At 35.1% G+C, this 13,503-nt stretch overlaps 4 protein-coding genes across 4 annotated transcripts; 3 read left to right on the top strand and 1 right to left on the bottom strand.

The window, feature by feature from the left end:
* Positions 1-1,082: 1,082 nt before the first annotated feature.
* On the top strand, positions 1,083-3,805 carry LOC9312823 (pentatricopeptide repeat-containing protein At2g01510, mitochondrial). Its single transcript, XM_021026569.1, has 2 exons — positions 1,083-3,217; positions 3,427-3,805. Exon 1 carries the CDS (start codon positions 1,241-1,243, stop codon positions 2,993-2,995), a length of 1,755 nt encoding a protein of 584 aa, XP_020882228.1. The 5' UTR covers positions 1,083-1,240; the 3' UTR covers positions 2,996-3,217; positions 3,427-3,805.
* Positions 3,806-4,996: 1,191 nt separating this feature from the next.
* LOC9312822 (CLAVATA3/ESR (CLE)-related protein 16) lies at positions 4,997-5,660 on the top strand. Its single transcript, XM_002876708.2, has one exon. It carries the CDS (start codon positions 4,997-4,999, stop codon positions 5,309-5,311), a length of 315 nt encoding a protein of 104 aa, XP_002876754.1. The 3' UTR covers positions 5,312-5,660.
* Positions 5,661-7,545: 1,885 nt separating this feature from the next.
* LOC9311144 (WUSCHEL-related homeobox 6) lies at positions 7,546-10,738 on the top strand. Its single transcript, XM_021025261.1, has 4 exons — positions 7,546-8,309; positions 8,408-8,749; positions 8,981-9,045; positions 9,373-10,738. The coding sequence occupies exons 1-4, from the start codon at positions 8,228-8,230 to the stop codon at positions 9,709-9,711; spliced, it is 828 nt and encodes a 275-aa protein (XP_020880920.1). The 5' UTR covers positions 7,546-8,227; the 3' UTR covers positions 9,712-10,738.
* Positions 10,739-10,835: 97 nt separating this feature from the next.
* LOC9311143 (phytanoyl-CoA dioxygenase) lies at positions 10,836-13,409 on the bottom strand. The gene is made up of 9 exons (XM_002875029.2): positions 13,251-13,409; positions 13,042-13,166; positions 12,878-12,938; positions 12,345-12,413; positions 12,118-12,236; positions 11,632-11,779; positions 11,395-11,539; positions 11,210-11,296; positions 10,836-11,107 (listed from the first exon to the last, which is right to left on the bottom strand). The coding sequence occupies exons 1-9, from the start codon at positions 13,303-13,305 to the stop codon at positions 11,062-11,064; spliced, it is 855 nt and encodes a 284-aa protein (XP_002875075.1). The 5' UTR covers positions 13,306-13,409; the 3' UTR covers positions 10,836-11,061.
* Positions 13,410-13,503: the final 94 nt, after the last annotated feature.

The raw sequence follows: 13,503 nt of genomic DNA, 5'->3' as shown, positions 1-13,503 counted from the left end.
TCCCCGATTAATCCCCGATTTTAATCCGATTTTCCGATTAATCGCTAGGCCCATGCCGAGCGCCCGACTAGCGCCTAGCGATTTTTCGAACAAGGCTCCTTTCTATTATATGATATGCTTAGTTTGTCCAAAAAAAAAAAAGAATAAATGGCAAATGGCATAATTCAATATTCGGCGATAACTCAAATCAAATAAGAGACGAAGATTATTGGTCGAACGTTTTCCATGCTTCTGCTGTCCCCATCGACCGAAAATCAATAAAAGTATGTTCTGAGAAGTAAAATACTACTATCAGACAATGAATTTAATACTATGTTGATGGTTCAACGTCACTCTCTAGAACAATCAATAATATCTACTTACTAATTACTAAATGACGTAGTATTTCTTTTTGTTGGATTAAACTAAATGAAATATGTTGACCAAAAAAATACTTAAATATCTTTACGTTCTACTATATGTGATTTATGCATGTAAACACACAAATACAGATATACTTACTTTATGTATGTATAAGTCATATAGTTTGATTACCATTCACTCAATTTACTTACTAAGGTACGTTTCTGTGACCAAATCAGCTAATAATATACACACAACTGAAGATTATTTAGAATTTTGCAAAACTGGCAGTATAAAATCAATTTGCTTTAAATAGCGAAAAAAAAAAAATCAAATTAGTCTGAGTTTGGATTTTCTTACATTTCCTCTATTTTCTATGATTAAACAATTTCACATTATCTGTTTTTATTCTATTTTTTTTGTTTTTTGTTTTTTGTTTTATGTGAATCAGATTATTGGACAGTGTTGAAGGAGATACAGAGTATCTTGAGTGATTCATCATCACAAGAAAATTTGAGATACATTAATGGAAAAAGTGAGAGTTTCGGTGGTAATTTTAGTACTCAGAAGAGATTTTCTTATTTCAACCATTCGAACATTGACATCGAAGTTCCATGCGGCTTCTTCAGAGATTTTCCGGTCAGCAATTCCGGTGAGATTATCATCATTTTAGTAAAAAGATTTTGGTTAACCGGTTTAACCGGTAACTGGTACAAGAAAAAGGATTTAAAAATCAATTTTTGACTCTGTGGATTGATTCTTAGGTCTCTCGGCCCATACATATCTAATTTTGGGCTTACTTAATTAGGCCTCTTGTCGTAGGAATTGGGCTTTATAAAAATCAGAGACCATTGAAAGTACGACGATCACGGAACAAAAAAAAGGAAGGAAGGAAGAGATGCTTGCGAAACAAACGCCATTAACAAAACAAATGCTCTCCGAGCTCTTACGAGCAAGTTCTTCAAAGCCGAAGCAGCTTAAGAAGATCCACGCGGTTGTAATAAGGACAGGTTTCTCTGAAAAGAACAGTCTTTTAACTCAGTTGTTAGAGAATCTTGTACTTGTAGGTGACATGTGTTACGCACGCCAGGTGTTCGACGAAATGCCCAAGCCGAGGATCTTCCTTTGGAACACTCTTTTCAAAGGGTACGTTAGAAACCAGCTCCCTTTTGAAAGTGTCCTACTTTATAAGAAAATGCGTGATCTTGGTGTCCGTCCTGATGAATTTACTTACCCGTTTGTGGTGAAGGCGATCTCTCAGCTTGGGGTTTTGCCCTGTGGGGTTTCCCTTCATGCCCATGTGTTGAAAAATGGTTTTGAGTGTCTTGGGATTGTTGCAACTGAGTTGGTGATGATGTACATGAAGTTTGGTGAATTGAGTTCGGCTGAGTTCTTGTTTGAGTCAATGCAAGTCAAGGATTTAGTGGCTTGGAATGCGTTTATTGCGGTTTGTGTTCAAACCGGGAACTCCGCTATAGCTCTTGAGTATTTCAACAAGATGTGTGCGGATGCAGTTCAGTTTGATTCTTTTACTGTTGTGAGTATGCTTTCTGCTTGTGGTCAGCTGGGCTCTTTGGATATCGGAGAAGAAATTTATGATCGCGCGAGGAAAGAAGAGATTGAATGTAACATAATAGTCGAAAATGCAAGGCTTGATATGCACTTGAAGTGTGGTAGCACCGAAGCTGCCAGGGTATTATTCGACGACATGAAACAAAGGAATGTGGTTTCATGGAGCACGATGATTGTAGGATATGCAATGAATGGCGATAGCGGAGAAGCCTTGGCATTGTTCACTATGATGCAGAACGAGGGACTAAGACCGAACTACGTGACATTTCTCGGGGTGTTATCTGCTTGTAGCCATGCTGGACTAGTGAATGAAGGAAAAAGGTATTTCAGTCTCATGGTTCGATTGAATGATAAGAATCTTGAGCCAAGAAAAGAGCATTATGCATGTATGGTTGATCTATTGGGACGCTCTGGTCTTCTAGAGGAGGCTTATGAATTTATCAAAAAGATGCGAGTGGAACCAGATACCGGTATCTGGGGAGCTTTGTTGGGTGCTTGTGCAGTTCATCGTGATATGATCTTGGGGCAGAAAGTGGCCGACGTTCTTGTAGAAACAGCTCCTGATATTGGTTCATACCACGTACTACTGTCTAATATCTATGCAGCTGCTGGTAAATGGGATTGTGTTGACAAAGTAAGGAGTAAAATGAGGAAGCTGGGCACTAAAAAGGTTGCTGCCTATAGTTCCGTTGAATTTGACGGCAAAATCCATTTTTTCAATAGAGGAGACATATCACATCCGCAATCAAAGGCGATATATGAGAAATTGGATGAAATCTTGAAGAAGATAAGAAACATGGGGTATGTTCCCGATACGGGTTCAGTATTTCATGATGTGGAAATGGAGGAAAAGGAATCTTCTCTTAGTCATCACAGTGAGAAGCTTGCTATTGCATTTGGACTCATTAATGGGAGAGCAGGACATCCTATACGGGTTATGAAGAACTTGAGAACCTGTGATGATTGCCACGTTTTCTCCAAGTTTGTTTCCAGGCTTACATCAAGAGAGATCATCATGAGAGACAAGAACAGGTTTCACCACTTCAGGAATGGTATCTGCTCTTGTAAAGAGTTCTGGTGACTTCACATATTGATGTTCTGATTATCAAGAGAAAATCTGATGAGAAATGCATCCACAGATTTTAAAAGTATCTGAAGCTTTGAATAGTAACAAAAGACCAGTTGATGCAAAACCAAGCTCCTGATCCACTAAACTTGCATATGGCAACAAATCGTGAAGCTTTTGGTTTAATCTTCTGCACAAGTCAGAAGCCTGCAAGAGAGAGAGACTCTACTGAATAAGGTAGCTAAGTCAATTTGTACACTATACTCCTTAATGCTTATTTGATCTTTAATTGCTCATTAATTATCTAGATCTATTTAAGCCTGACCTCACGTTTTTGCCAGTTAATGAGTTTTGTATCTTTCTTTGTATATTCCACTGATTTTACAGGCCTTGTATTGTATCTATTGTGATGTATAAATAGCTGAAATTGAACTACTTTTTTGCAGGAGATAAAGAATGGTCAAAATTTGTGAATATGAATTCAATGTTTATGTCAGTCATTAGATGCTATTGACACTGATCAAAAACAGAGTTTGCCTCTGTTAATGGTTTTCTCTGAGAGTTGAAAAGCAGAGACATGGAAGAAGCAAGAAATAGAAAAAGTTCTCGTGAAAGACAGAGAGAGAGAGATGGAGACAAAACAGAGAACAGAGGTTATCTCACTTGTCGTCAAGACATTCCAAGTAAAAAGACTCTGCAACAACGGTATCTTTTTTTTTTTTTTGGGTCAATTTAGCAAAACTAAGGTAATCAATCCTCCATTGAAAGCTACTTGCTTTTATTAGTAAAAACACTTTTTACATTATTAACATTTTGATTTTTACAGTGAAAACCCTTCTCTCTCCTCTCAGAAAACATAAATTCGTTTTTTTTTTTCCCGGGGACAACGGCTATTAATACTGAACTGTCCACTGCACCATCTCCAAGCAACAACATGGCTGAATTTGAAAAATATTTTGCAATTTTCATTAATAAAATATAAGAAAATACTATTGAGCAGAGAGAACAAGCAAAGCATTGGAGGAGGTTAGATAAAAAAAAAATAAGTTTCACAGTACAGATATGAGAAGGTTCTCCCAGGAATCAAGGGTCAAGATCGTTTGATAAGACCCCTGTTCTAAAAATCCCCGCCTAGCCCCGATTACTCCCCGCTTAATCGCTAGGCCCACCCTCTCCGCCTCGATTAATGACTAATCCCCTAAAAAATCAGTAACCCGATTATTCTCCGTCTAATCCGATTATTTCCCGCCTAATCCGATTATTTCCCGTCTAATCTTAAATACCCCGATTATTTTTTAGATTACAAGTATAAAAAAAACATTTTATTTTTGTTATTCAATCATTTGAATTGGGAGTTTGTGATGTTTTACATAACTTGTGTTCAAATTTTAATAAAAATCATAAAAATTTGTTTTTACTGTAATTTTGAAAACAATATTGAATTAATATATTTTAAAAATATTAAAATAACCCTAAAACTAATCCCCGATTAATCCCCGATTTTAATCCGATTTTCCGATTAATCGCTAGGCCCATGCCGAACGCCCGACTAGCGCCTAGCGATTTTTCAAACAAGGGATAAGACCCATAAGATAAGGAAACAAATTTTAAAATAAAGAAACCACAAATCTAATTTCCATTGAATAATAAAAATCTTTTTCATCTTCTCCTCTTTCTACTTCTTCTTCTTCTTCTTCTCATTATCCAAAGAGACCCAGACAAAGTTTTTTTGTTACTTAGACTTCACTCAAACAAATAAAAGAGTTTTGTCTTTTGGGTTAATCCTCTTACCACTAGTCACTTTTTATCAAAAGACTTATTATTATAGTTTTTACTCAAAGCCCATTTTTTCTCATCAATTTCTTGAATCCAAAACCTGCTCTGCACTTCACAGACACCGACAAAAAAGGAAATCAATTTCTGTCACAAGAAAACAGAGAGAGATACAAACTCAAATTTTCACTACCTCATGGGCTTCTCATAAAAAGCTTCTCTTTCCACTCAAATCAAACCGCCATGGAAGCTTGTGTAGGAAACGAGCAAGACATAAGGAGAAGAACAAGAAGAAGAAATGGACGACCACCACCTACCACCGCCGTGTTCTTCTGGGGAATCTTGATCTTCGCTCAGTTTGGTTTTTCTTCATCAGCTCTTTTTGCAACTCCTTCACTACCGAGAAAAGCTGATCCTTTCCATGAAATGGCGTCGTTTCAAGCTCCCAAAGCTTCAGTGTCGTTCACGGGTCAACGTCGAGAAGAAGAAAACAGAGATGACGTTTATAAAGACGACAAGAGATTAGTTCACACAGGTCCAAATCCTCTTCACAACTGAAACACTATTTAGCAACACGTGTCTCTTCGAGCTCCAAGAAACTGCCATGAGATTCTTCAATCTCTATAGCTACTTTAGTATAATTTTATGTTTTAGTCATAATGAGATGTGGATCATTATCCTTAGCCTTGTATAATTTCTGTGAGGCTAAGAGTCAATGATCTTGTTTCTCTGTTGTTGTTGTAACTCTTGCTTCAATGCCTACCATCGAGATCCATGAATTATTGATAATAGTTTTGTATTTATTTAATTAAATCAGTATGTTTTCGGAATTTGTAATTTTTTTATATACTAATATTGTAAGAAGGAAAAAAATGGTTGAAGATTCGAATGCATGGTTTTCTTCGAAGATCATGTTCTATGCAGAAAAAGAAGGTTGTCTTTTTGTGTTTAACTGATTAATTATTGTTATTTAAACATAGACATATAAGTATTTTAAAATCAGTGTTGAATGGGTCCAACATCGTATAATAAAATCGATGTATTGTTAAATATGATTAGTTTATAAATATATGAGCATGGAAGCTGTTGACTGTTCCTTCGCTCATGAAAATGGGAGAACCAAAAACTTAAAATTTGGTGAAATTCATGCATAATGACTATTTTTAATTGTAATGAGCCCATTGTTGTGGATTTTCCCTACATATTAAAAGTGAGAATATGGTGGGCTCTAGTTGAAAAATACATATTTTTAGGTCGTGCATTAAGCATCCAATCTTTCTTTTTAAAACGGACATGTATGTAAATTCAGCCTAATCATATACATACTGAGTAGGTATCCTAAGTTCCTAACAATATATAAAAATCGATGAAAAGTTGCATGTTTTCTTTTGGATCCAAATCTAATTAGCTCAAACCGATTTAGAACGAACTTTCAAACTTGAGAACTACAAAAATGTGGTGGTCTAGTGGTTCTTAAAAGTATTCACAAGGTCACTACTTCAACTAATTTTTTTTTTTTTCAAGACTTCAACTATATTTACACCTTAATCACAGTATTATTAACGGTTTATTCAAGACATCAAAAAGATTAAGAATCAAAGATTCAGAACTTCCAAATTTTATATCATTAAAAAAAAAAACTAAAAATGTAACGATTCCTCACCTGTTCATTGTGAACATGAATCTTTCTCATTTGGAAATGAGAAGGTATTGTAAATCTAACAAACTCATTATTAGTGAATCGAAGTATTTTTTTGTTGATAGTAAATAGAATTTTCCAATCCATTTTTTTACGCATTTTGTATCAGTTTGATTTATCCGAATTTACAATTTCGGATTATTATCGAACACTAGTTCATATCGTAGATAAGTTTCATTAACACAAAACTAAAAAAAGAGCTTACTAATAAAAACTTATGCGAAAATCGGCTAAATGATTATTGTGATGTGGGATAAAGATATTATTTATTAGAGTAGGCCATTTAGCTTTAATAATATTTGTTTCATTTGAATGTGTTTGAACTTAATGCATTCGGTTCTCTCGATGGGGATGCCTGTCCCCAAGGACCTCTCCTCTATTCTTTTCTCTCTTTTTTTTTCAAGTATTATTTACATACGTACAAACATAATTAATGCTCATATATGAATGAATACTAGTTTTACTACTATGCACTCACGGATTAATTTTCTATTTTGTTAAGGTATGAGACTTAAATACATAAATTTCCAACACATCGATATTAAATCACGAATGGTTGTTGATGCAACAAGAATTAACATTTAACCAAATATATGAAAACGTTAATCTTGTCCCTGTTTTTCTTAGAAAAAATAATATGCGTATATATTATATACATTGATTATAAACAAGACACACATCAAAATGTATATATAATTAAATAAAAATAAAAATGTAATTTTGTTCCTTGGAGATTATTACTCATTTTGTATTAAATAATTTAGTTTTGGGTCCATTTTGGTTAAAGAGGAATATCCTCAGAGGGAGGTTGTTGAATGTGGAATGAATGTTTTGCACAGTGTGGTGAGCCATAAATGGAGAGATTTAAGGAGCTTTACTCATTATTCAACTACCCCCATTCCCATCTCCATTTTGTTTTTTAGAAAAATTTCCTTCTAACAAATTTTTATAAATTTCTTCAAGAATTCAATTTTTATTGACGTTATTTTCCGATATTGATATATATATTTTTTCACTTTTCGGAACATATATTATGGGCTGCAAAACGAGTCACTCGGTCCATTTGATTTAAATAGTCCAGTTTAAAGCCCGTTTAATATGAGAGAGGAAAAAACTCGACCCACGCGCGTCTATTGGGCTCAGTTATGAATTTTGGTAAAAAGTGGCCTAAATCCGTTGACTAGTGTGTGCCGATTATGACGTAACGCGCCTAACGCGCGAGAACTGCACGTGGGATATTATTATTAGTTAAACTCATTTTTAATCTTATTATTAACTTATGAAATTTTGGTCTAATTACTTAGAAAAAGTTTCCCCGACATATTTAAAATTTAAATCATGTTTACTCATATTTCCTTTTGCTTTTGCTGATTATACACATAATAATACAAGTCATTTCTATTGTCAAGCAAAATTCATTACATACAAGATTGAAGAGTGTATAATCATTTTTTCTCTCTCTTTCTCTATATATATGTCATATGTGCATAAAGATTTTGGTTTTATCTATAAAACAAGACAAGAGGCAAATGGTAGACCCAAAAATCAATCTTTTGGTAGCCTTTTCATCTCTCTTGCATCACAAGTAAACATCTCATCATTCATTCCCACACAGCACTGAAACTCAAGCATTTTCTCTCTCAAATCCCATTTCCCTAGCTAAAAGGTTCAAAATTCCACAATAACAACAACAACAAAAGACCTATTTTGTGAATCTTTTCTCTTTGATATATCTTCTCTAAATTAAAAGTGATTAGGGCAAACTTCTACATAGCATGGGCTACATCTCCAACAACAACCTCATCAACTATTTGCCCCTCTCTACTACTCAACCTCCTCTTCTTCTCCCACACTACTGTACTAAACCCTTACTTCTTTATATATATATATATATATATTTAATTAATCTCAATGTGTTTATTTGTTTGTTAATATACTCTTCTTATTATTCTCAGGTGATATTAACGGCAATGATCACCATCAGCTCATCACTGCATCATCAGGAGAACTCGATGATGATCGGAAAAATAACATTCCTGCGACGGCGACTTCAAGATGGAATCCGACACCCGAGCAGATCACGATGCTAGAAGAGCTTTACATGAGCGGAACACGGACACCGACGACGGAACATATCCAACAGATAGCATCTAAGCTTCGTAAATATGGGAGAATCGAAGGGAAGAACGTTTTCTATTGGTTTCAGAATCATAAGGCTAGGGAGAGACTAAAACGACGCCGTTGTGAAGGAGGTGCTCTTAACAAACCACATAAAGATGTCAAGGATTCATCATCAGGTGATCAATAATTAGTTGATTTATATTTAGAGATTTAAATACCCATCCTTTGGTTCTAAATATCTATCAACCAACAACATAATTTTACGTTTAAGGTATGTTTTGTCTTTTTGGTTAAAGGGATATATAAAGTTTTGGTTTATATAACTGATGAAATTTAATGGAACGTTACTTAAAGTGGCCATGCATGCTAATTTCGGATATATATGTAAGATGACGTGGTAATTACAGGTGGTTATCGAGTTGATCAGACAAAGAGCTGCCCATCTCTTCCACACACAAACCCACAGCCACAGGTATTTTCTTGAACAAAGATACTCACAAAACACTTGTTATATGCATAAATAGGTGACCAAACAAATACATAAATGTAAATAACTAAATATGTGTGGAAGACAAGTAAATGATGCAGAGTAGGGTTATAGAGAAGCTTTTTCTATCATATATGTTCTCAAAAGGCTGCTAACTTTTTTTTTTTTTTATCCATCTCAATTTTATCTTTTTGGTATTTATCATCATTTCAATTTAGAATAGTTAATTGGCATCTCCCGAAAATAATTTATTACTATTTTGTAGTTGCTAGCTCCTAAAAACAATTTTATTATTTTGTATTTTCTGCTTAGCATGAATTAGATCCTGCGAGTAACAATAAAGACAACAATGCTAAGAATGAAGATCATGGGACAGCTGAAGAATCTGTGAGGGCATCAGAGGATGGTAAAGACGCCACGTGGAGAAATCTTGTTACTTGGTCGATAACTCAAGAACCTGCAGGAGAGATTAATATTGACCAAAATGTCAACGGAGAAGGACAAGAAGAAACGAGGGAGATTCGAACTTTAGATCTCTTTCCGGTTAGGGAGAACCACGAGGAAACAGGCCGGTTTACAGAGAAGACGAAAGCAAATCAAGTGTTTTGCAACTACTGCTACTACTACGAGTTCATGCCTCTGAAGAACTGAAACAAAAACCCATGTGTGAGTAATAAATAGGACAAAGGGATTTAATGAAGGTTTTACTTGTTCTTTTGTCCAGAAATGGTAAGTGATGTGTTCTTACTTCTTAGGTAGAAGAGATGAGTTTGAAGATGGAGACGTGTAGTAAATGTTAGGAGCGTTTGAATTTTTAAGGTTCTTTTTTTACGACTTTAGGGTTTTGATTTTGAATATTATTATGGTTATATAATAGTTATTACCCAAATGTGAAGGTGGACCATGTTGGGGCTTGGGTTTGGAGCTGCAACCATCTAATACATGTGTCTGAAAGTTAAACTGAAAGCTTCGATGGTTCCTTGTCAATGTAAGGAATATATATTAAATTAGATGTAATTGTTAGTAATTGATGTTTTTCTACTTCTTCACATGCTTTCTTCTTTCTTTTCTTCTCCCACTGCAATTTACATGCGACTCTCTGAGAGAGACATTCGATGCTGACATTGCACTGTGTATAGAACTACTTAAGATTTTTCAGGGAATTTAGCAAATGTGAGGTTTATTATCAAAAAAGTGCGTACCGTTGGGGAAACCAAACTGACATTTGGGTTTTGATGGAATGAAGACAAAACATCTTTAATGTTTGCCCATTTCTCATTTATTTTGTGAATTTAATGGAAACAAAGGATTACTCATTGATTTGTGTTTAAAATCGAGCAAGAGATGTTCAAATGTCTATAGTTTCTGAGGTAATAATTAATCTACCAGAAACAGAATATATGACCCATCTTTTGTACTTTTAAGATCATGAATGTATAATGGTATGAAAAAATGCTTTTCGAGACAGAGGATCAAGAACACTTCCTAAAGACAACTACACAAAGCATTTATCACTTCGACCATAACTCTTTAATTGACTCTATCGTTTCTGCACCTAAAAGATCTGTCCCACGTTTCTTTTGCCCTGGTACAATTACAATAGGACAGAGATAGTTTTGTCCCATTCCTCCAATCACAATAACATTTCAAACAGCTTGACAATTAAAAAAACAGTATCCAATGGTCTCTCTTTCCTCTACTTCTTAACTGTTAAGGGTCCTAACCTCTTTATATGACTTTCTTTAGTGTCTAATTACTGTGAATTCAAAGAAACATCAAGTAATCACTGTCACACTTTATTGACCACTGAGTTTGGTTATCTAAAGACAACTACAGAGACCAAGCATAAACAAATTGTATTCAACAAGTAAATGACACAAGAAGGCCCTTTTAGCCATGTTCTTATTACTGTTCAAAGTTCTCACAAAGATAGTGGGTAGATCATCATAAAAGAAATTTGATAAACAGTAACTCACAGTGTTTTCCCACGACTGGCGTGAATCAAGGAAGAACATAGAGAGGCTCCGGCATTTTTTCTCTTTGTATCCTAGCATATAATTGAAATGTAAACATTCCGTGTTAAAAGAACGAAGAACAAACTGAAAAGACTTGGAAAATGAAATGAGGAAAACTTAAATAAAAGACTTACCAGTTATCTTTTGCCCATTTACATCCATCAGATTCTACTACATGTAAGCTATAGGCATGTCTTGACTTCGAGGATAGATTCTCGAAACTGCATCTCAAATTCCACATTGAGGAGAACATAATTTTTCAGAGCTCAGCCAAATCTAAACTATAAGCAAGCTACTTCATATGGGAGATGAAATTTACCTTTGATGGATTAGATCACCATGAATGGCAATCAATGAGCCTGCTTTCATTTCAATAGACACGAAATCTTTCTGCTCGTAAGATGGGGATGGCTGATCAAAGGTTATACCGTTTTCCCCCCGGATAAACCTTCTAACTAAACCATCTGAAATAAGGCAGCGGAAAAAAAGGACTGTCCAGTTAAGAGAAACTATGTAAATAACAAAGAACACGAGAAATAGAGGTAAGAAAACTCACTCTTATGAGATCCAGGAATTGCCCAAAGACAACCATTAACTGTTGTAGAATCTTCCAGAGCAATCCAGAGACCAGTACAACTCTGTGGATCCGTGTACACAAAAGAATTATCTTGGTGCGGCACAACTTCGCCTCCAATTCCAGGTTGCTAGTAAAATCAACAGTCCAAATTACAAAGTTGCATAGTGAAAGGTTCCCATAAAGTAAGCGAAAGAAGCTGAGATCGGAATGATATAAGCTTTAAATAGTTTAACCGTAACTACAAATGCTAATTTTGAAGTTGTTAGTAATAAATATAAGTGGTGATCTGCATTCTGAAATGTTGAACATTTGCATATTCTATGACAATCTCAGTTCCTAATTTTTAAAAGCAATCAACATATAGTGTGAACACACTGATTTTCAGCAGTTGGAGATTTTCATTGATCAAAGTTTAAAAACATACAAAGAACAAAGAATCAAAAGTCTATAAATAAATAAAAGTACCTTGAAAATGTACATAGACTGCATGACTACTGGTCTCTTGTAACCTAAGGATGACACCAAACTTGAAAACTTGGACGAATATGTGAATTCCCTATACAATGGGTCAAGCTCATGCAGTGCTGCACCAACAAACAATGTTAACATTCGTGAGCCCAATTTTCTCTACCTAACACGAAAAGTATGTAAAAAGCGAGCCAAAAAAAGGAAGAGATGAGAGGTTAAAATACCATGTCCAACTTTGTTAATAGAGAGTTCTTTGGGTTGCTTCAATTTCCCATCATCACCAAAAGCTTTTTCTGAGATTCAAACACAAGAATCTTTAGCATATAGCTGGATGAGAACAAAAACATCAGACGATATCCACTAGACCATGAAACAAGGATATAATTAGTCTAGAAAATTGCATCCTAACTAAGTCATTAGAAACGGTGACCGAAGCTTCCCACACATCCCGCATCAAAAAGAAGTGCGAAAACATGGCATTAAAATTCATATTCATAATCCATTGTATCAAAAAAAAAAAAGAGATGAGATTGTAGTGGTATGGTATTTATCAGAAACTGTAAAATTGCAAAGAGATAGTTATCAACAGTCAATACTTGTGGATATAGCAGAGCACTTGCACACAGACATCAACACAAAAGCGGCAAGGAACACTCATTTGGAAAAAACCCAAGTGATAGTTTGGAATATGTTAACACAAACAAGTATCTGGGGACATAAAAAAAGCTAAGTAATTTAGGAAAAGTGGGATTATTACCTTCAAAGAAGAAGGAGATTTTCTCAGCGCTCTCAAAGAAGTAATTATCGGTGGTGTGCTTCTACAATAATCAAATAACCATTCTAATCAAAATTAAACAGAGAAAAACAACATGATGATGATGATGATTGGAATCAAAAGAACTTTGGTATAGAAAATAAAACCTGATTCTTAGTGGAGAAAATAGAGGACGAGACGGAACAATCAAACTGATTAAGCAACTCGTCCATCCTCTTCCTTAAGCCTCTAATCTCATCCTCATTCGCGAACGATTCGATTACCAAATACCCTAATATCCATTTTGACTTACAAAATCATTCATAACTTGTTCATTGATCGAGTTAGGAGGAACGAAATTTCCATGGAAACAAACCTTGAGAGTGAAAAAACTGGAGCTGATCTGGAGTAAGACTACCGGTGATTCCCATAACGCGGTGGTTCCGGTAGAGATTTCGCCGGGAAATTGATATACTTCAAATCCTTTTGTCTAGAGATAATAACCCAAACAAGCAAGGAAACAAAGTTTTCTTTATACGCTCCAATTATTTATGAGAGACGTTTCCCCACGCGCACACCTGTGTTGTGTTGGCGAAATAAGCCAGTTCCACGTGGAACGCATTCTCACG

This window comes from Arabidopsis lyrata (genome assembly GCF_000004255.2).
Source record: "Arabidopsis lyrata subsp. lyrata unplaced genomic scaffold ARALYscaffold_5, whole genome shotgun sequence".
Lineage (NCBI taxonomy): Eukaryota > Viridiplantae > Streptophyta > Magnoliopsida > Brassicales > Brassicaceae > Arabidopsis > Arabidopsis lyrata.
Note: the sequence above shows the minus strand (reverse complement) of the source record. Positions and strands in the feature narration are given on the sequence as shown.

Bases quoted from the DNA above. Each gene is read 5' to 3' on its own strand.
- LOC9312823 (XM_021026569.1), top strand. From the start codon at position 1,241: ATGCTTGCGAAACAAACGCCATTAACAAAACAAATGCTCTCCGAGCTC.
- LOC9312822 (XM_002876708.2), top strand. From the start codon at position 4,997: ATGGAAGCTTGTGTAGGAAACGAGCAAGACATAAGGAGAAGAACAAGA.
- LOC9311144 (XM_021025261.1), top strand. From the start codon at position 8,228: ATGGGCTACATCTCCAACAACAACCTCATCAACTATTTGCCCCTCTCT. The intron at 8,310-8,407 runs GTACTAAACCCT...TATTATTCTCAG, and splicing joins TCTTCTTCTCCCACACTACT to GTGATATTAACGGCAATGAT. The intron at 8,750-8,980 runs GTGATCAATAAT...TGGTAATTACAG, and splicing joins TGTCAAGGATTCATCATCAG to GTGGTTATCGAGTTGATCAG.
- LOC9311143 (XM_002875029.2), bottom strand. From the start codon at position 13,305: ATGGGAATCACCGGTAGTCTTACTCCAGATCAGCTCCAGTTTTTTCAC. The intron at 11,540-11,631 runs GTGAGTTTTCTT...GCCTTATTTCAG, and splicing joins AATTCCTGGATCTCATAAGA to ATGGTTTAGTTAGAAGGTTT. The intron at 11,108-11,209 runs GTAAGTCTTTTA...ATTATATGCTAG, and splicing joins AAATGGGCAAAAGATAACTG to GATACAAAGAGAAAAAATGC.